Here is a 20,010-nt window from a genome sequence, read left to right as displayed (position 1 = left end):
TCATCATCATGCACGTATACAAAGCTAGATTCACTTGTCTACTGTTGTTTAATACGAGATTTCACATTTATATTTATGAAGACAAGCATGATTGAAAGTTTCAAACCTTTTTAATAAGTTTAATAGCTTCTTACATTCAATATTGTGTTGAAAGGTGTGGAAGAGGTTCCATGAATGAAAAGGAGAAAGTAGAAAAAGAACTAGTGATTAAAGCTATGATTCGTACTAGCCTACTCAATGAATTGGGTGAAGTCAAATATTCCACTATGGATTATATGTAATGGAACATGACTGAACTTGACTGGGTCGATCTTCCAAAGATTCTGATAGGGTCACATGGCTTGCTTAATTCAACAAATTCTTCTTGCTCAAAACAATCCTACCCCAGATGATAAGAATAGGAAATTAATGCATAGAGTGTTGGATATATTACAAAAAATAACTCCTTAAATTGGTCAAAAATATGGCAATGTAATTATTGTAACTCTTTTCGTTGTAATAATTGCACTAAAATTTCATTATAGAGAACACCAATGTTCTTAATTATTTCACTTTTTTAGATTTACTAACGTGATTTAGAACTCCGCATTTGGATTTGATTTTCATAATGATCTTTTGTACTTCTTTCCTTCTGTTGCTTCTGTCATCTTTAACTCTGCTTTCACTTGTATGAACTGTGTGAAAAAAAAAAACCTGAGGGTAAAGAGAAAGAAAGTGAAAAATAAGGTACTTTGAATTAATGGAAGAGACAGTAAAAAATGAAAAAAAGAGAGTTTACAATGGTTTGATTGATAACATAATATCTTTTTTACATTTTTGTTTGTTTTATATTTGAAGGTAAATGCGTAATTGTTCATTTTTCACATTGGCTTTTTTCATTTTTTTTAATGTAAGAATGCATTTTTGTCTTTGCTATAGGTTATCCTTTATCTATTGAGAAAAATATTGATGATGAAAAAGTTTAATACTATAATGACGTGATTTTGGTGGTATAATTAAATAGTCTGGACAATATATAAATACAAAATATCTAATCATTAACTCAACACTTCCGTATTTTGGCAAGAATCATCTTGAAGAAAGTGAATGATGAAAAAAATGTGTATTCTACTATTAATTGTCCTATACTGAAGATAAAAAAAAAAAAAACCCCATTTTAGCATTTTGATTGATGATTGGTTTTGATTGGTGTATAGATGAAATTAAGTATTGATTTCCTTGTGTTGTCCCCTTTCTCTGATTAATTAAGGACATCAATTGATGAAAGCAATTCAGTGTCAGGTTGAACAGTATTCTTTTGCAGTGAGTTGTCAATTCTTGAATGTTCAACCTGATTTCACCTCTACAAGTAGTAATTGCTTATCCAGCTGTACCAAACCGTCCCAAACTATTAGGTCACTCCAAAACTGACACTTGTATGGACCAGATTGTCAACATTGTTAATTGCTGCCACACTCCAATTGCTGCAAACACCTTAGTTGCTCAACCTCAGTTCAATGATGTCTTTTCAAGAATAGTAACACTATTGAGTTGTTGGACTATGGCATAAAACAGCTAAGACGCGTAAAACACCTTTCAAGGTTTGCACTTCACCAAGCTCATAATTATTGGATATTGATGAAAGTATGAAGAATTGGCCAAAATTGGGAACTTGTAAGCTGCAGCTGGAGTAGCACATTATGTGCCACATTTAATCAACTAGTCCTACTAACATAAGTAATATCCTGCATATTTAGACTCTAGATTATATTTTGCATACTTCAAACCTTCAAGAAATTTCATCCACAGATAATATATTTTTAGCATAATTTGGAGTTTTCAGATCATAGCAAGTTTTAGAAATGTGCCCTTCAGCTCTTCTTTCAAAATACGTGAATCCTAAACTAGAACGTTATTATTTCATGCCAGAGTGATTCAATAGCTGCAATGCATGTAGATATACATGTGTAACTAACATGTGAAAACTAACTTCCTATTGCAATGTGAATTATTCACAAGGCAACACTACACAAAATCTATGTAAAGCAACAAAAAGGATGAAAGATGCAGAAACAGATATCCGGAGAAGAAGTTACTACAACAGCTTGAATGAGATGGAGAAGGGGAAGAAGGAGGAGTGGTCGTTGCCTTTTCCAGTGAACAAGTGTAACTGCAACGGCTTGGACGAGCAACACGGTAAACACCAGTGCTTGCAAGAATATAAACATCTTTGTTGTTGTCTTCACCGAATGAAAAAATGTAGCCCAGTGCTGGAAGGGAGCTTCCAGGGACTGAGTCACATTGGATAGGAGAGTCATGTGCACAACAGAAAGGTATTCTGGTGGTGCTGAAATTTCCACTGTTTTGGGGATCTTCAATGGCTGTCCATATTGCACCAGCATAGAGATCAGTGTACAAGTACCTGAAAAAACACTGATTAATGATAAACAATGTGGATTCTTCAAAGTTCTATAAAAGGTATTTAATGTCACTATCATTTTAATTTCTATAATTAAGTAATCAATGAATACACATGTTTCTAATTTGAAATAGACATATTATAATTATTCTTTAGTAGGAAACATTAAATATCGATACTCATTGAACTAAAAATATGTGTCTTGATAAATTATAATTTGATATATTCCTCAACAGAGAGTTTCTGATTTTCCTTACAAACTTAAGAAAAGTTTGTTTTTACCTTCCATACATGCAAGGATCAGTCCTAGACCGATAGACATATCCACCAGTGACAGATGCAGATTCTTCATTCTTGTTTACTTCAGAATGGTTGTATCCAGATATTGGGAGAATTGGATTGATGGAGTTGAGGGAGGTGTTGCCACCAGGTGACTCTGTAGGAGTGAAAAGATAGGGTCCCTCATAAACACGCCAACCATAGTTTCCACCCTTTGTGATGAGATCCACCTCCTCATAAAGATCCTACGAATCAATTATGTAATATATTCCACTTAATTTTTTTCTGTGGCTCTAGTCATGTCAGATTGTGGAGTTCTGATTTCTCAAATGCTCAGTCTATTGTGGCTTGAAGTGCATCAACACTTTCAATATATGCAGGCTAGTTAATAGTAATACTTAACAGCATGGTACTCACACTAGAAGAGTTAAATTACAGATTGCATTACAGTGCTGTATAAATTTAACTACCATAAGATTTATTTTAGGATTAGCACTGACAAACCTGTCCAGCATCTGCACAAAAAAAGTAGGAAGGTCTTTCTGAATCAAAACTGCATCGCCATGGATTTCTTAATCCCAAGGCCCATATTTCAGGTTGCAGATCTTTATCTTCACTGAACGCATTATCCTTAGGAATGGAGTAGCTACCCCAAAGGCCAAGTTTGCTGATTTCTGATGCACCTGAACATTTGTTAGATGTCATTCTCAAGAGTGAGGGAACAAATGATATTTAGCATTCAATAACTTTACAATGTGTGTAGAAACAGAGAAATGAAAAAAGAATAAACTTCACATTTTCTATTTATCAAATCACCGTGCTACAAGATTCCCTAGGAATCCATTCTACTTTATGGCCACTATTTAATTAATTAAATGGTAGAATATTTCACAAGAAGTCATCAAGCTTCTAATGCATGGTAAATGCTTTATGATGTATAACTCACTTGGAATGTTGTTTATATCAAGCCTCATAATCTTTCCAAGCAATGATTTCTTGTTTTGGGCAAAGTTGTATGGATCACCTGAGCCTCCACCATCTCCCATCATGAAGTATAAATATCCATCATTAGGTCCGAAGAGTATTTGGCCTCCATGTTGAGATATAAAAGGGAGGCCCATGGTAAATATCCTTCTCACTTCTACTGGTTTAGCACTTAACTGAAAAATCAAGAACAACTTGGTCCCTGAGTTAAACTTATTATAGAAACTACTTTTATGAGTATAGAGATGTGTACCGATGATGGCGGAGATGCAGTACCATTTGCAGTATATTCTGCAATAACAGCTTGATACTGGCATGGTTGAACACCATTCTCATTTCCCATCTTTGATGGATCACAATCAACATTTGAATTACAAGAACATACTCCGTTACATCCAGACCACTGATCCTTATCACAGTTAAATGAAGCAAAGAATCGACCATTGTTTGTAAAGTTTGGATGAAATGCCATTCCCATCATTCCAAGTTGAGTATCAGAATAAACTTGGTCGGTTAGATCAACAAAGGGACTTGACACATCAAGTTCCAATTGTCCTCCTGATCCCTCATCAGGAATAGTTGCCAGCCAAACCTTACCCATTTGACTAGAGAAGAATGCGCGATTAGAGCCATCAGGGTGAGCAACCATATTGAGATAAGATCCATCCCCAACTTTCTCAAGGCACAAACCATGAGGGGTGTTCATAGGAGTTCGAGTGTTATTTAGTTCAACAGGTTCCCCCTCAAAGCAAACTGATTCACTATTGGAGGCTCCACCAAATGCATTACAAAAATCTGTTTTTGATTGCCATAATTCAGTTAGTTTGGTTGCATTGGCGTTATTACCCGGTGTTCCTCCTGCTTGGCCCTGTAATGAAGGGGAAAATGGTGAGTTTATAATTGACACAGCTTGGCATGTGTCCCATACTTCAGAGCAGAAGTCCTGCACTGCTGCTTTTGACTGAGAGGAATTTCCAGGGATGGTCGAATTGCAAAGCACGGGAACTGATCTGGGAGTGGATTGAACAGTAAATAGCTCCGCCGAAAAAGGGTCGCATCTCTACAAACAAAAGAAAGTTAGACAACACAGAACTGCAGCATGCAGGGCAGAACTTGTTGGTTGGTTTTGAAATATAAAACAGTGGTTGACAACATCTGAAAAGCTCACGCGACAATTTAGTCACTTCGTATGACAAGAAAAAATTAACTTTGAAAGTATCGAGTGAAATTGAGCATACTTTTGAGCCTCGATATGAACACGTGTCCAGATATTTATGACGTAAAAATCATTGATAGCAGTGAGTCAACCATGCAGACCTTGAAATATGCTGTTATGGCCCCTACGAGAGCGACAAAGAAAAAAACGCTTTTATTCATTTTTTTCCCTCTACATACTATATGGTTTTGTTTGAGTAAACCAGAACCTTACTTACCGCACAAAGTATAGATTTCAAAATGGAGGCACAGCCAGGATCAGATGCATTCATCAGTTGGAATTGCTTCTGTATCCCTTCATCTTCTGTGGAATGGCAACACGTGCTGCCATTGTAAGGGCAAAACCCGATCGTGGTATTGAGGGTAAATGGTCGCTCTACAAAAAAAGTAATAAAGAAAACAAAACCATGTACATTCATAATGAAAACAAAGCTCAAAAAATTAATGGCAAAGGCAGAAAAGGTCTGCAGACCTGAATGAAGGCATAGAGGAAGTGCAGTTGAAGAATCCAAAAGCAGCAAGAAGCAAGAAAGCATGAAGCTGATGGGAAAAACACCCTTCATGGCAGAAAAACCAGTTGAAAGCGTCTGTACTTTAGTTCACATACATCTCAGAACATATTAGAAGCATTAGTGGTTGCCTTGTGAGTTGACAAACGAAGGAGGAAAATAGTGTTTAGATGAAAAGAGCTTCATTTTTTGACTTTCTGCCTCTTACGTCTTGTTTCCCCTCCAAATCCATTTTTTTTAATGAAATGGTCTCTTTCAATCTGTCTTCTTTAATTCAACCCTCTTAATAATATGAAATAAAAAAAATGGTTTTGCTTGATTTTCTGTGTGGCTGTGCCTTCACTTGTTGAAGAGGAATTGAGGCATGAAGTGGGTGGTATCTACTCTCTGAAGCAATTGACATTTTGACCAATGACTACATAAAATATGAGAGACGGCTAAGAGATATACTGAGCACTGGTAGAGAAAGTGGTTAATTTACTTAAGAGGGGTGAGTCTTCTACATGTTAAGATCGTGTCAAGCTATAAAAAAAAGCTAAAACTAGTTTGCATAAATGAAGATGAAGTTGTGTATTCTTAATATAACTTTTACTAGATAATAAAATTTTATAACTTTAATTAATATTTTAATAGAAGTCGTGGTACTCAATTTATAACGAAATCGTTGAAGTTTACCACGAATTTATATTATATAATAGAGGTGCCTTATATTCATGAAATTGAAATGTAAGATGATTTGGAATATATATATATATATATATATATCACCTGAAATTAATTTTACTATTTAATAAAACTAATAATTGTTGATTGTGTGTTATAAATTAAGAGAAAAAATAAATTATTAAATAATATAGTGAAACAGTTGAAAGAAGGAAAAGAAAAACAAAACAAAAAATTGTAGGATTTCTTTTTAACTAACGTGGAAATGAAAATATTTTTTATTAACTAATTGAATCTGTATCTTGAACATTGCTGAATGTTGTTTATAACAATAGCAATTTCTTCTGAGAAACATCCACCCTGCCAAATTGTTATAACCCAAGCTAAGCTTCCACGACTTCGTTATAAAATGAAGTCAGGTGACAAATTGTATTAAAATATTAATTGAAATTGTTTTAATTACTTATCTATATGTATATGTATGTAGAAGAGTATTCTCTTTATTATTTTTGAAATATATAATAAAAGACTTTTTGTCATTTTCTTTTGGTTTAATTACCTTTTTCGTCTTTATATTTATAGCCAATAGTCAATTTGTTATAGTGGTTTTTAAAAAATTCAATTTGGTCTCTAAGTTTTTTAAAATATATTCAAAATGGTTCTTTCTGTTAAATATCACCAAACGGCGTTACATGGTGCTTATGTGGCAGACACGTGTAAGTTACGAGGATTGTGCTTACATTTACTTTGGTGAATACTGAATTAGGGTTTAGGTTATTCAAATCGGGTTTCGAATTTCTGATTTAGGGTTTCTGATACGAGGATTGCTCCCCTGGTTGGATTCTGTGGTGCGCTTCCCTGCTTCGATTCCATTCGAAGGTGTGCTCCCCTCATTCGATTTTGTGGTGCGATCGTGAGTTACGATGGTGAGCTGCGTTCCCATGGTCGATTTGGAGGAGCGATTATGTGGTGCGGTCCAAAGGTGGTGAAGGGGCAGCGATTGCGATCCAGACCGTGGTGTCATTTTGTGGTTGCTCCTTTATAAGGTTAGTAATTTTTGACTTAGTTTCAGAGTGGTTCTGTTTTTTATTACTTTTAGAGAACATATACAGAGTAGTTTATGATGTAGGGTCCACCATGTGCAACATTTTTTTATGTGTGGTCCAACATTTGGTCTCTGACATAATTTTGTGATGTGTGGTCCAACATTTAAGTGAAGGTTTGGTTTGTAATTTGTTTGTTATTTGTGGTCATATGTATATTTATATTTCACAGGAATACCTTTTATAAAGTTCATATCATGAAAGAAGGTTATTTTCAACTTGTGGTCCACCATAGTGGGATATTTTGTGATGCGAGATATGTTGGTGGTGATACATCAACATGGTCATGTGACAGTGATAGATGGAGTTACTTTGAAATAGTTGGCATCCTAAAGGAGATGAGGTTTATATCAGTACGGGAGATGTGGTATTCACGTGGAGGTTGTGAAGAGTTAGAAAATACATTGGAGGTTCTGGTTGATGATGGTGGTGCAATAGAAATGTTGAAAATTGCAAATACACATGGTGAAGTTCATTTATTTTTAGTGCATGTTGTTTCAGATGCAGAAGTGATGTTGGTTTTAGGTGATGGAGTGGAAGCCAAAGGTGTTGAAGCTGATGTTGAGGATGGTGGTGGTCCCGAAGGTCTTGAACATGATGTTGAGTATGGTGGTGGTGTGGAACCCGAAGGTGTTGAACCTAATGTTGAAGATGGTGGTGGTGTGGACATTGGTGAGCATCATGGTACGAAGTGGGTGAGGAAGATGATGAGGAGGATGAAGGTCATGGTGGTGGGCATGCTTCAGAAGATTCTTCTTGGTTAAGGGAAGTTGAATTTATTGAAGGTGAAATTGAAGTTCAGAGTGAGGGTACTAGAGATAAGGGTGAGGTTGACGGTGAGGGTGAGGGTGAGGGTTCTACAGATAAGGGTGAGGGTACTACAATTAAAGGCGATGTTAGGCATAGACGCCGAAGTAAAAGGCGGGTCAATAATCCTATTGAAGGTTTAGAACCAAATTGTACAGATGATTTGCATGATTTGGGTGTTGATGACGATGAAAGTGAAGGAACCTTTGTGAATGATAGAGGGCTGTCAGATACAGCAAGGTTTATTACAACAACAACACACAACCCTACTAACAACATCTTTATCCACTTTCTTGACATCTTCAAACGCTTTTCCAAGCTACAAATCTTGTTTCTTTGTCTAGCAATAGTTTCATCTTTGTCATCCCCAATGTCTTCAATGCACTTGCACCATCTAAAAAAATTGCATCCCATGTTTACGCCACTCCTACTCTGTATTAGACAAAACCATAAGCAAAAAGTCAATACCAATGCATTTTTTTTTCATAAGCCATAGTTTAATACATCTCACCTTATACTTTGGACACCCCCAAAATTGCCTCCCACAATTTTTGACCGTTGTTGCGGTTCTCAAAACCGCAAATTCCCCACAATCGCAAATGGGAGCAACAAAATTCGTCCTACTCCCACCACCATGACTAGAATTCGATCGTTGTTGTTGCACTTCCATTCGGTTACAGCTACATGATGATACAGATGCAGATCTATATGCACAAATTTCCACCACAAACGGAACTACACCCACGAACGAATCACAAACCACAAGATCGCACCTCCGAATTCACTCGCACCATAGAATCGAATGACGGAAGCACACCTCCGAATGGAATCGAAGCAGGGAAGCGCACCACAGAATCCAACCAGGGGAGCAATCCTCGTATTAGAAACCCTAAATCAGAAATTTGAAATCCCCAATTTGAATAACCTAAACCCTAATTCAGTATTCGCTAAAGTAATGTAAGCACCATCCACGTAACTTACACGTGTCTGCCACATAAGCACCATTTAACGCCGTTTGAGGACCATTTTAAATACATTTTAAAAAACTTAGGGACCAAATTGAATTTTTTAAAAACCACTATACCGAATTGACTATTGGCTATAAATATAGAAACGAAAAAGGTAATTAAACCTTTTCTTTTTTAGTATTCATTTCTCATTTTTTTAATTTTATTATTTGAAAATTAAAAGTAACTTTTTTAACAACTTCTTACTTCACTCTCTATAAAAAAAAGCTTCTCACTTTTCTCTTTATAAAAAACTTATCACTTTTCTCTCTATAAAAAACTTCTCACTTCTCTCTCTTTCTCTTAATTGGCCTTAAGTTACAATATTAATGTATTTGAAACTTCATTCTCTTCTCTCACATTCTTGAAGACAGAGACATTCGTTTCTGCAAATACTTACTCTCACCCTCATTTTTTTTGTCTATTTTTTCTGGTTTTGTTCTAATTGTTTCACATTCTTTACATGCAGTGCATTTTTGTATATAGTTTTTATATTGGTTTGCAGTTGTTGTTATTAAAAGTATAAAGTTTGGACCCTTGATTAAATTAAGATGAGTGACTATTCGTCCAATGCACTCTTTACTCCACTCCCCCTCACTTGTTTTGTTTCCTTCACTCACAAATGAGTAAGTTTTTCAAAAAAAAAATTCATAAAACACTACAATCCTAAACCTAACACGTTTTGTTTTGTGTATTTTAGACATCCACATGTTGTTGTTTATTTTTTCACTATTTTTTCCTTAAATTCTTTTTTTTTATTAAAGACTCAAATATTATTTTTTTTTTCTTATCAAAAGCACTAAAATGATTGTTTTATAAACATTAATTATTCACTACTTTTTTTTTTCTATCTTCAAAGATAATTTTGTTAAACCTTTAAAACTTAAAATAAGATAAATATTTTATTAAACTTATTTATATATTTTTATTTTACTCTCAAACTTCTTTAATAATCATTAATACAGAGAGTCTCTATGTTTCCTCCGTTAGTATTGATAATACATTTTTCTTTTACTTATTTTTGTAATAACTAAATCAAATTATCCTCTTACGTATTTAACCAGATAAAGCGTGTGAGGGAACTTCTTGGGATTTCCTTATAAAGTAAAAACAGGTCAAACTATCTGGTAGTACGGTTTAGGGTTAGTCAAATATAAAATTTGTTACTGTGTAGTACGGTGTTTACAGGCAGCACTGATTTCTGATTCAGTGACTTCTAAATTCGATGGATAATAGACCGCAAGCAGTTGGGATTAACAGTTGTCGGATAATTAAAATAATGAAGAGAAGAGAGAAAACCATTGTAAAAAAAGCTGTGGTATCATTAGATTAGCACATTTTATTGGCCAAGTTGTCATATCATGTCATGTTGTATTGCAGTAAGTGGTGAACTCACTCATTTAAGTGCCTGCTGTTCAGTTTATCCCTCTAATTCAGGATTCACAAAATAATGAAATATACTTCTTCCAGCTTGACCTCAAGTAAATTATAGGAAGCTGCATTATTGTTCATCAATAAACTAATTGGAATTTTTACATCATTAGCCACACAATAATTGCCCTGATTGGATACTGTAGCAAAATTTGTTTAGTTTTCTGTTCATACTCTCCCAGATAACTTCTCTTAACAGAAAAACAACCTCCCCTTTTTATTCTTATTACGTGCATCCATGGCAATAGTTTTATGTTTTGTTGCGTCCCATCTATCGCGTAAGATTTAAATCATGTTGTTATAACCTAGGTTAGATTATAGTGCAAATTCAACATAAAAAATCCATGCCCATTATACTTCCAATATATGAATGCATTTAATAAACAATAGTCTACTAATACTATAAATTTTATAAATAAAAAATAATTTGTAATATTTTGTAATTCACTTTTGCAGATTTAAAAAACTTATACTAGTTTACTTTAAAATGTGTTGCTAGCTAAATCTTCACCTCTTTTTTTTCTAAATTTAAATCTGTTTTATATACATATATATAATGTAAGTTTTTTTAAGTATCTAGACAACATTGGTTAATAATGAACATTATTTTATTAACTAAAAACGACAGTCTAATTTAAACTAGAGTAACAAAGGAGAAAAGTTAGAAGTCACAAGAGTGTACAAGATCTGGATTAACTTTCATCAAGAATAAAAAATTGAGTGAGGTCATGACAGTGAATATTTGAACATATGCAAATTCCATTGAACACATACTTCACCATTAACCGCACCGCCACTTGTGGTGATCTCAACCATCAAGTGCACCAAGGGCTTTCATGTCCTCCAAGAAAGCCGTGTATGAGTCATCAATGCTTGGTGCTTTTGGAGCTGATGACGAGCTCACCGCCTCTGACTTTACAATAGTTGGCCCTGATGTCCCAGAGACAGTCCTAGAGGTTGACACTGCCGGTTTCGGTTTTGTTTTACTCATTGCAGTTTCTCTTCTCACTCGCACAGATGCAGGAACCTAGTAAAAAACAAGATAAAGCCGCAATTAGAGGAATACACGAGATATTGAAATATAACAAAGTGATTCAACTTTAAAGTTCTCAGTTATTAAGAGTTCGGGATAATGTTATATTGACAACTACTAACTAAATAACCAGTTCACAATCACTTATTTAAAATCTTGTCATAACATCATTGAGTAACCAAGATATTATTATATTATTATTCTTATAAAAGAGTTCTTAATTGGTTATATATAGAAAAGGAATTAGGAAAATATTTTGTTTTGTTAACTTATTTAGCAGCTATTCCTTCCTCAGAGGCTCAGACATAAATTCAAACACACAGGTAACATTTCTTCTCATTAAGAAAAGCTGTTCCGTATGAGTATGAGCAAATGCACATATAAATCATTTAGTTGTTATTACTTGGTTACATGATAAGATATCAAAATCACTAAATGCAGTAGCATAAAAAAAGATACCGCCAGACTTAATTACAGTATGATGGCATTAACATTGTTAGAAATCAAGAAAGCTTATCATCAAAACACAACAGAAATAAATTTACTCAAAAACTTGGTATAAAATTAAGGTATAAATAAAAAATATAGATCAGGAAAATCCAAAAGCACAAAATTCAAGAGCCAATACAAAAGAAAGCCAAAAAGTCCCTGAACTTACCATAGCAGTGAGTTCTGGAGTGTGTTGCGCTAATGGCCTTTTAACAACAGTAGAAGCAGCAGATTTAACATATGATGGTTTCGGAGGAGGGGGAGGCGGCCTAATTGCCATATGATCCTCTTCCTGGAAGTTTGGAGGAGGACCAGGTGGAAGTGGAGGCCTCATCATTGGAGGAGGACCAGGTGGAGGGCCATATGGTGGTGCCATAGGAATTATGGGAAGCATCATTCCAGGAGGTGGTGCCTGACCAGGGAGTCCTGCCACAGGTAAAGGAGGCCTCATGTCAGGTGGTGGTGGGGGTGGTGGGAAACGGGATATTCCTGGGGGTAATACATCAGGCTGTAAACTTGGGATTAAATTGGGTCCTGGAACAGAAGGTTGTTGCCTTGGAGGAGGATGCCCGGCAACCATTTTTGGAATTTCCTGGTTTGAAAGTGAATTCTTACTCTCCGTAGAAAGCACGGCACCATCAGACTGAACCATACCAATTTTTGGTGGCACCTGATTAGGTGGAGGAGGTGGAGGGAGCTGCACCTGCATTTTAGTAATTGTTACTGTCCAAGAAGCTTTTGTTTTGGAGAATCATACCATGATAAATGTATATACTACCTCCCATCTATTAAGCATGAATATCCAAAAACCTACCCATCAAAAAAGCATGAATTACCAAAAAGCCAGAGGCACGACTGAACCCAAGACCAGAACACATACAAGAAAAAACAACAAATCCAGTTCCTTTTTGGGTCTTAACCATTACAAAATGCCTCTAATGTGTCCAAAATCCAAAATATGCTTCGCAATGTTTCAAAACAAAGAAAATAGGTTCTGAATAAAGCTAAAGCATGATAAAATAGACTGAAAAATTTAGACAACCTTATCCACCCTTTACAATCAATCTTTGATACTTTCAAAAATTGAAAATATGTCTATATTTTCTGTAAAGCATATCAGATATGATTTTAGTATTTTATTCAATATTGCCTGTCATCCCCATCCTACATTTTGAAAAATCACTGTATCTGAATACTTAATCATTTTAGATACTACTACAGCACCAGTGAATGCTTTCAATATATCTATAATTTCATGTCCTTCAATGCCTTTACAATCAGGTCATGTCTTTACAGATAAAACAAAGTCATTTATTTAGTAAGACAAATCTACCTGACTAGGATCCTTGGAAGGTGAATCATCTGTTAATGCAGACTGATTTCTCCCTTCACCTCCACTGGTGCCAGGTGGAGGCGGTTGAGACTGTTGTAAGGGAGGAGGTGGAGGCGGAATAGGACGATTTGCAACTTGATCTTTAGGTGGGGGACCAGGAGGTGGAGGCGGCAAAGGGGGTGGTGGTAATGATGTGGACACAGCACTAGCAGGCTTTGGAGGCATGGGAGGGGGAGGAGGCAATGGTAAAGATGCAGGTAAAACAGTGCCATCTGCTGAACTTGCATTGCTACCATCAGGCAATGGAGGCGGTGGGGGAGGTGGAGGTACAGCTAATACATCATCCTCTGTCTCCATTTCCATGGATGATGCTGCACCACTAGATGAAGCACCAGACAAAGGAATTCTTGGTCCTGCATTCAAGCACAATAGTTGACTGATTAGTGCAGAAGATGTCAAACCAACATCATTTATAGATCCATGATTTTACAACATAAAATATGAAAAACAAGCTCAGCATACCTATAGATGATTTAAACATAGGAGGTTTCCCTGGTGGTGGAGCCCCAGTGGGGTTTAACGTAGGATGGTAATAAACAGAATCCTGTAGAAAAATCAGTAAGGCACCCAACCATCAATCACAGCTATGCCAGTTTAGTTTGGAAGGAAGAGAAAAGGAAAACATAAAGCATGCACGCACAAACAACTTAAATCTTAAATCCTACCTCGGGCTTTGGGTGTTTAACCCTCTCTTCTTCTTCCGCAGTTGTTCTCCTTCGAGGAGGCCCCAAATGACTGCCAAAAAGTCATCCTAGAATGTGTAAACCACAAACACAAATAGGGAATAAATCTATATTTTAAAATGACAAGAAAAATCTTCACCTGAACATGACTGGGGCCTCACCCTTCTCCCGCATTTTCTCTTCATATTCCTATGCAAGAGGGATTAGATCTAGATCATCACAATTAACAATTGGCAGAAACCATTTAACTAAATAAAGCATATACTCGTATAATATGTTCAAATTTTGAAGAATGAATTGTCAGTCTCCCACTAGCTAAACCAGACAGTTTCTACTACCAACACAATATTCAACTCAGTTCATGAAGTTTCCACTTACACTAAGCACATGTTTGGTTTGACGTTGGAGTCTTGGATCTAAGTTCTCAATGTGAAAAATGGAAGCTATTTAAAGTAGCTTCAGCTAGAATGTGGATAAAGGACCACATTTGCCTTGATCTGGCGTGAAACCAAACATGCACTAAGTTTTCATTTTCCTTGTTTGTGACACTCAAGCCGTAAATTATAGTGAAAAAACAAGTGTCTCTCAAAAGACGGAGATTAACAATGACCCACAATAGTGTGTAAATAGAAACAAATTGAAGACTATAGCCATGACCACACAACCTTTACATGTGTCTAAGAAAATATCAACCTAAACTATCATTTACAGATTGAGATAAACACGGGAGGATGCTGTTTGGCTACTCTTAATGAGACTTGCCCGTGACAATAATGGTTCATAAGCCAATGTTCTTGTTAAGTGGTTTTCAAAGGCACAATTAGCAATCAATTTTGCACAAAAACAAATGGATTTTAACCACATCAGAGAAAAAGATAGTAGAGACTATAAAGAACTGAGAGATATTTTGCATCATACAAGGGCACAGTTGTCAATTCTGACCTGGACTATGAAATAATGATTATTTTCATTCATTGATTAAATATGTTTCTATACACTCCATAACAAACTAACATCCATACATAATTGTGTACAGAACACAAGAACCTGATAATCTGCAAAATAATATTGAATAATAGAAAAAAGTGATCCAACAGAAAGAACATATAATAAGTTCTTACCTTCCTCTTCTTTAGAACAAGATTAAGTGTGTCTTGTAGCTGTCTCTTCTTGTGCTTTCTTGCTTTATCCAAAGCACCATCAGCCTCTGCCAAAACAAACAAAGCACCGTGAGTTTGAATGGTAAAATCAACCTAAAAGGCACCATACTTAATTTGTAATTATACAACTACATCCCAGAAAACAACTATAGTCATCACTGCACCAGATGAGTCCATGTATATGCAGTAACAATATTTCCCTTTTCGAGTTTGCAATTATCTTGTAGAAGAAGCAAATGCATAACTGTTTATGTTTCATACCACAACATCTACATTTATAAAAATAATTGCAAATGACATAACTTTTCCATTGGACATGGACACATAGATCGTTGTCCATGTTCCATGTACACAAAAAGGGTATCCTTCAAGGATAAAAGAAAATTTGTACAGAATTCAAAAGAAATTCCCTAAGCACTTGTTGAATGTCATGTTTTGATTCACCGTGAGCATTTGAAAGTTCACCAAATTTAATTTGAATGTCTTGCTAGTCTGTACAAATCTAATTAACTTGCTCTCTTTCATCATCACACTTTATTTGTGAGACTAACGGAAATTTCAACAATTGTTCCTACTCCCCGAAAATGGGTTCTCACATTTACGCAGACTGAGAGATTCATTCAAACAACAACTACCAGATGCACGACCAAACAGTCCTTTATCAATGCTCAGTAATCATTTTGCCATAATAATAATAATAATGAAAAGTGAAAGAAATTATATTGCATTTTACAGCTTGCCATTGAAAAACAAAAGCACGACTTACTCATCATCTCCAAGTTCTCAATCTGCTTCTTCAACTGATCAGGATCCTTCTTCAAAATCCCCACCTCCCTCACTTTTTTTCTTTCCTTCTTATTCTATTGATCAAAACAAATAAAAAAGGTGTCAAGGATACAAAATCCGACCATGAGCTGAATTCTTCGAAAACACAAGCAATACATAACAAGAACAAACACTTTAAGGAACACAGAAATCAAGGCATATTAAGCTAAGTTCATTTGGTTGAAACTAAAACAGCTCCTTTGTTATAAAAGCATGTTTGCATCTCTTTCGCATTATCAAATTCGAAGAAAAACTACTTGCAGTGTCAATCAATTAACAGCGGAGCATGTGAAAGGGTAAAACAGCAATTAGGGCAGGGATAAGAGAAAAAGGGGAATAACAAAAAGACATTAAAAGCGAAAGAGAAAAAAAATGGAGTGCGGGTTGAGGAAGTGAAGAATACCCTCTTCAATTCTTTCTTACGAAGCTCCTTCCGGTAAGCATCGGTGGGGTTCATGACCTTGCCACCCTTCGTCGTCTTCATTGTGGAAGACTGAACCCTCTCTCTCTCTCAGAAGCTCCTTAATATTATTATTCCTCTTCCGAAATCGAAACCCTTTTCCCTTTTCGTTGTTTCTCTTCTGTCACGATTTCAAAAATTGGGAAAAAACACAAACAACACAGGACCCTTCACGCACCCACTAATGTTTGTAATAATTATAAGAATATTAAATAACAATGTGTTAGAATGAGGAGAAATGAAACCAGGTCCAAACAAAGCCCGGCCCACTAACACTATCGTCTGCTCTTCAGCTTATCCTTTCCGCTTCTTTCTCTAAATCCTAAGAACTCGTTTACTTGTAGATATGATAACATAATTACCCTATCAAATTCTAAGTAGATAAGATATTTATTTTTATCTATTTTTTATTTTATTTTATCACTATAATTATCATATAGATATGATAAGATAATTGTCCTATCATTATCTAATTAGTTATTTGATGTAATGGAAGATAAACATTTATATATATATATATATATATATATTTATTTTTTATTTTATTTTATTTCATCACTATAATTGACTTGGTAGAATAAAATAATTTATCTCTCTTATAATAACACAAATATACATAAATTTGTAAAAAATTAAAATGTTATAATATAAACTTATAGTTTGATTTTAACAATTTCAAAATATATATATATATATATATAATCATAATAAAAATAAAAAATATAGATATATTCTCATATATTGTATCATGATAGATATTATAACAACTACTATCATGAATGATACAATCATTTTTATACTAACTACTTTCATTTAAAAAGAATAGTAGTATTTTTTCTATTATGACGTTACTCTTGTTATCATTATTAGTCTTAACATCACTACTATTTTTCTTCATTATTATGATGTTACTCTTAACCACTATTATCATCTTTGTCACTGTTCTTATAACTTAGAAATGTTGTCAATTTTATTGTTGTTATCTTAAGATTGATTGTGTGTTTATCCTTATAATTATTCCCATCATATCATCGTTTCTATTTTTACTCGTAAGAAAATAAATAATAAAATTAAAATTTATCTTATTGACATTGCATCATACTTTTATTTTACTTTAATATTTTATTCTATGATATTGTTTCTAATAATTACTTTTGATATTTTACTTTTATATTTTATTATATGATATTGTATTTTAACCATTAAGTGGGATTAAGTTCTTCAATTAGCATTTAAGATATTGTTTTCACGGCATATGTTATTCAATTACTTAGTGAACAATAAGAGTTTTATTTTTTTATCTTTAAGATATAATAATTTTATTGGATAATGTAATTTGATTGTCTATTCAAATTTTCATCTATTTATTTTCAAAAATATTTAATTCATTGAGAAAATGTTTGATGCAAGGACAATATTTAATTTAGTTCAATATTTAGATTAATCAAATATTTAACTCAGTACAATATTTGGTCTTGTTAACCCATGGAACAATAATTTTCATATTTTTTTATCATTTGAAAATTTTTGTTATGAACTCTTCCCTTCAAAATGCTTAGTTTTTAAGTTCTACAAAACTATAACTATGATAGAAATATCAACTTGTTTTACATTTTATTTATAACTTGTCTTAGAGATAAAAAAATTATACGAACCAATTTGAACAGTACGTACACAAGGATCCACTCACTGTATATTTATTTTTTAAACATAAAGATTGATATAATAAAATCTCAAAATTTATTTTACTTTTATAAAAAACAGCAATCAACTCTGAAGACTGAATATATATATATATATATATATATATATATATATATAACTAAGCAAAATAATACGAAGCAAGTTACTAATTTGATTACATAAAGGGTTGGTATTTATAAAAAAAAAATAAAAAATAAAAAATAAAATATATATATATATATATATAGTTACAAGTATGTTTTAATGAAATAAAAATATTGTTATGTATATAGTTGCTAATTTCACAGTTGCTAATTTTTATGCATATGTATAATAAGGACCTAAGTAATTAGATGATTCAACTTACAAATATTTTATATTTTATGGTTTTAAAGGAAACTATCATATTATATTATCTTTCGATACTCATATTCTTTCATAATATTTGTGGAACTCTTATTTTTTATAAGAGTCAAGTCATTTGTCAATTGTTACCTTGCTTTTTTTATTTAAGTTTTTTTTTAAAAATTTTAGGTGGTATAAATTACATTAACATTACGTATAATATTTGTATCCTCCATTTGTGTCTTATATACGCAGTCAAAATTTGAAATTTATTAATTTTTATGACTATCTCAAATTTAAAAAGTGAAAAATAGTGAAAGAAAAATTGTGAAATAAATCAACAAAGCTTATATTGGAATGTAAGATTTTTTTAATATTAAATAACTTTAGAGAAGACGACAAGCATAATTCGAGTTATTAATTATTTATGAATTTTTTTCTACAATTATTACTTATTTGTTGAATTTTCGTCTCACATTATTGAAACTTGAACCATATATATTATATTTATCTTTTTTTCATTATATTTAGTTTATTTATTTTGTTACTTATTTCTTGAATTTTTGTCACATTTTCTTTAAATTCGAAGATTTTATGTATTTATGTTTACTAATGTATTCATATTTATACTTTATTTTATTTTTATTATATTTAATTTATTTATTCGTATATAATTGATGTTTATTTTTTTATATTCACACTTACTTTGTATTTTTATATTTATATAAATTCTATTTTTACTTATTTGTAATTTATACTATACATATACATGCTAATTAAATTTAGAATCATTTTATCACCTTTGAATTAATTCAAGTTCAATTTAACTAATTATTTTTTTAGATAAATTAATAATTAATACACTTTTTATCTAATATCTCAAATGTGTTATTTTAAAAACAATTTATTTTTAAACTTAATAAATTAAATTTCATAAAACTGGTTTAATTACATAAAGGTTTGGTATTTATAGAAAAATATAAATAATTAGAAGTATGTTTTAATGAAATAAAAAATATTTTTATGTATACGGTTGCTAAGTTTTAAAAATGAAAATGTTAATACAGTATTTTTAAAATGATTTGATATTTAAGAAATTTAAAAGTATAAAAAAAAATCGTTATACAGTAGTACTCATGTATTTATAAAAAATATACAGTATAATATTTATGACTTTATGGTTATTCATTATTATGTAAAAGAAAATCAATACATGAAACATGCCTTTAACTCAATGATTTACCAATTAAGGTGAGGTATACAACAAAACGTCCATCCATTAACCGAAAAGACATAAACGTGTATAATCTTTAGGCAGACACCAACAAATCACTTCAATAAAAATAATAAAACAAAAACAATAATAACGAGACACAGAGTTCTTCATGCCGTCTATTTCTTGAATCTTATTACAATTTTAAGAATATGAAAGTGAAAATACTTATTAAAAGGTTATAAAAAAATATTTTTTTTTTGGATATATTTCAGTTTCAAAAAAGTTATATATATATATATATATATTTTACATTTGTATATTTTTTGT

General features: G+C 32.9%; 2 protein-coding genes across 2 annotated transcripts; both read right to left on the bottom strand.

Annotated features, from left to right (window-relative positions):
* Window positions 1-1,865: 1,865 nt before the first annotated feature.
* On the bottom strand, window positions 1,866-5,564 carry LOC137807812 (HIPL1 protein-like). Its single transcript, XM_068608623.1, has 7 exons — window positions 5,349-5,564; window positions 5,095-5,252; window positions 3,915-4,721; window positions 3,624-3,837; window positions 3,182-3,360; window positions 2,681-2,922; window positions 1,866-2,401 (listed from the first exon to the last, which is right to left on the bottom strand). The coding sequence occupies exons 1-7, from the start codon at window positions 5,437-5,439 to the stop codon at window positions 2,005-2,007; spliced, it is 2,088 nt and encodes a 695-aa protein (XP_068464724.1). The 5' UTR covers window positions 5,440-5,564; the 3' UTR covers window positions 1,866-2,004.
* Window positions 5,565-11,057: 5,493 nt separating this feature from the next.
* Window positions 11,058-16,804, bottom strand: LOC137807811 (protein EARLY FLOWERING 5). The gene is made up of 9 exons (XM_068608622.1): window positions 16,383-16,804; window positions 15,921-16,014; window positions 15,116-15,201; window positions 14,134-14,183; window positions 13,977-14,046; window positions 13,774-13,855; window positions 13,252-13,664; window positions 12,088-12,621; window positions 11,058-11,423 (listed from the first exon to the last, which is right to left on the bottom strand). The coding sequence occupies exons 1-9, from the start codon at window positions 16,461-16,463 to the stop codon at window positions 11,205-11,207; spliced, it is 1,629 nt and encodes a 542-aa protein (XP_068464723.1). The 5' UTR covers window positions 16,464-16,804; the 3' UTR covers window positions 11,058-11,204.
* Window positions 16,805-20,010: the final 3,206 nt, after the last annotated feature.

This window comes from Phaseolus vulgaris, chromosome 3 (genome assembly GCF_000499845.2).
Source record: "Phaseolus vulgaris cultivar G19833 chromosome 3, P. vulgaris v2.0, whole genome shotgun sequence".
Taxonomy (NCBI): domain Eukaryota; kingdom Viridiplantae; phylum Streptophyta; class Magnoliopsida; order Fabales; family Fabaceae; genus Phaseolus; species Phaseolus vulgaris.
This window is presented reverse-complemented; position numbering and strand designations above follow the sequence as displayed.

What these genes read in the sequence shown, in the direction of transcription:
- LOC137807812 (XM_068608623.1), bottom strand. Translation starts at nt 5,439, where the DNA reads ATGAAGGGTGTTTTTCCCATCAGCTTCATGCTTTCTTGCTTCTTGCTG. An exon ending in CTGCATCTCCGCCATCATCG is followed by an intron (nt 3,838 to 3,914) that starts GTACACATCTCT and finishes TTGATTTTTCAG; the next exon opens with TTAAGTGCTAAACCAGTAGA. An exon ending in TTTGTGCAGATGCTGGACAG is followed by an intron (nt 2,923 to 3,181) that starts GTTTGTCAGTGC and finishes ATTGATTCGTAG; the next exon opens with GATCTTTATGAGGAGGTGGA.
- LOC137807811 (XM_068608622.1), bottom strand. Translation starts at nt 16,463, where the DNA reads ATGAAGACGACGAAGGGTGGCAAGGTCATGAACCCCACCGATGCTTAC. An exon ending in GAGGCCCCAGTCATGTTCAG is followed by an intron (nt 14,047 to 14,133) that starts GTGAAGATTTTT and finishes ACTTTTTGGCAG; the next exon opens with TCATTTGGGGCCTCCTCGAA. An exon ending in TTAAACACCCAAAGCCCGAG is followed by an intron (nt 13,856 to 13,976) that starts GTAGGATTTAAG and finishes ATTTTTCTACAG; the next exon opens with GATTCTGTTTATTACCATCC.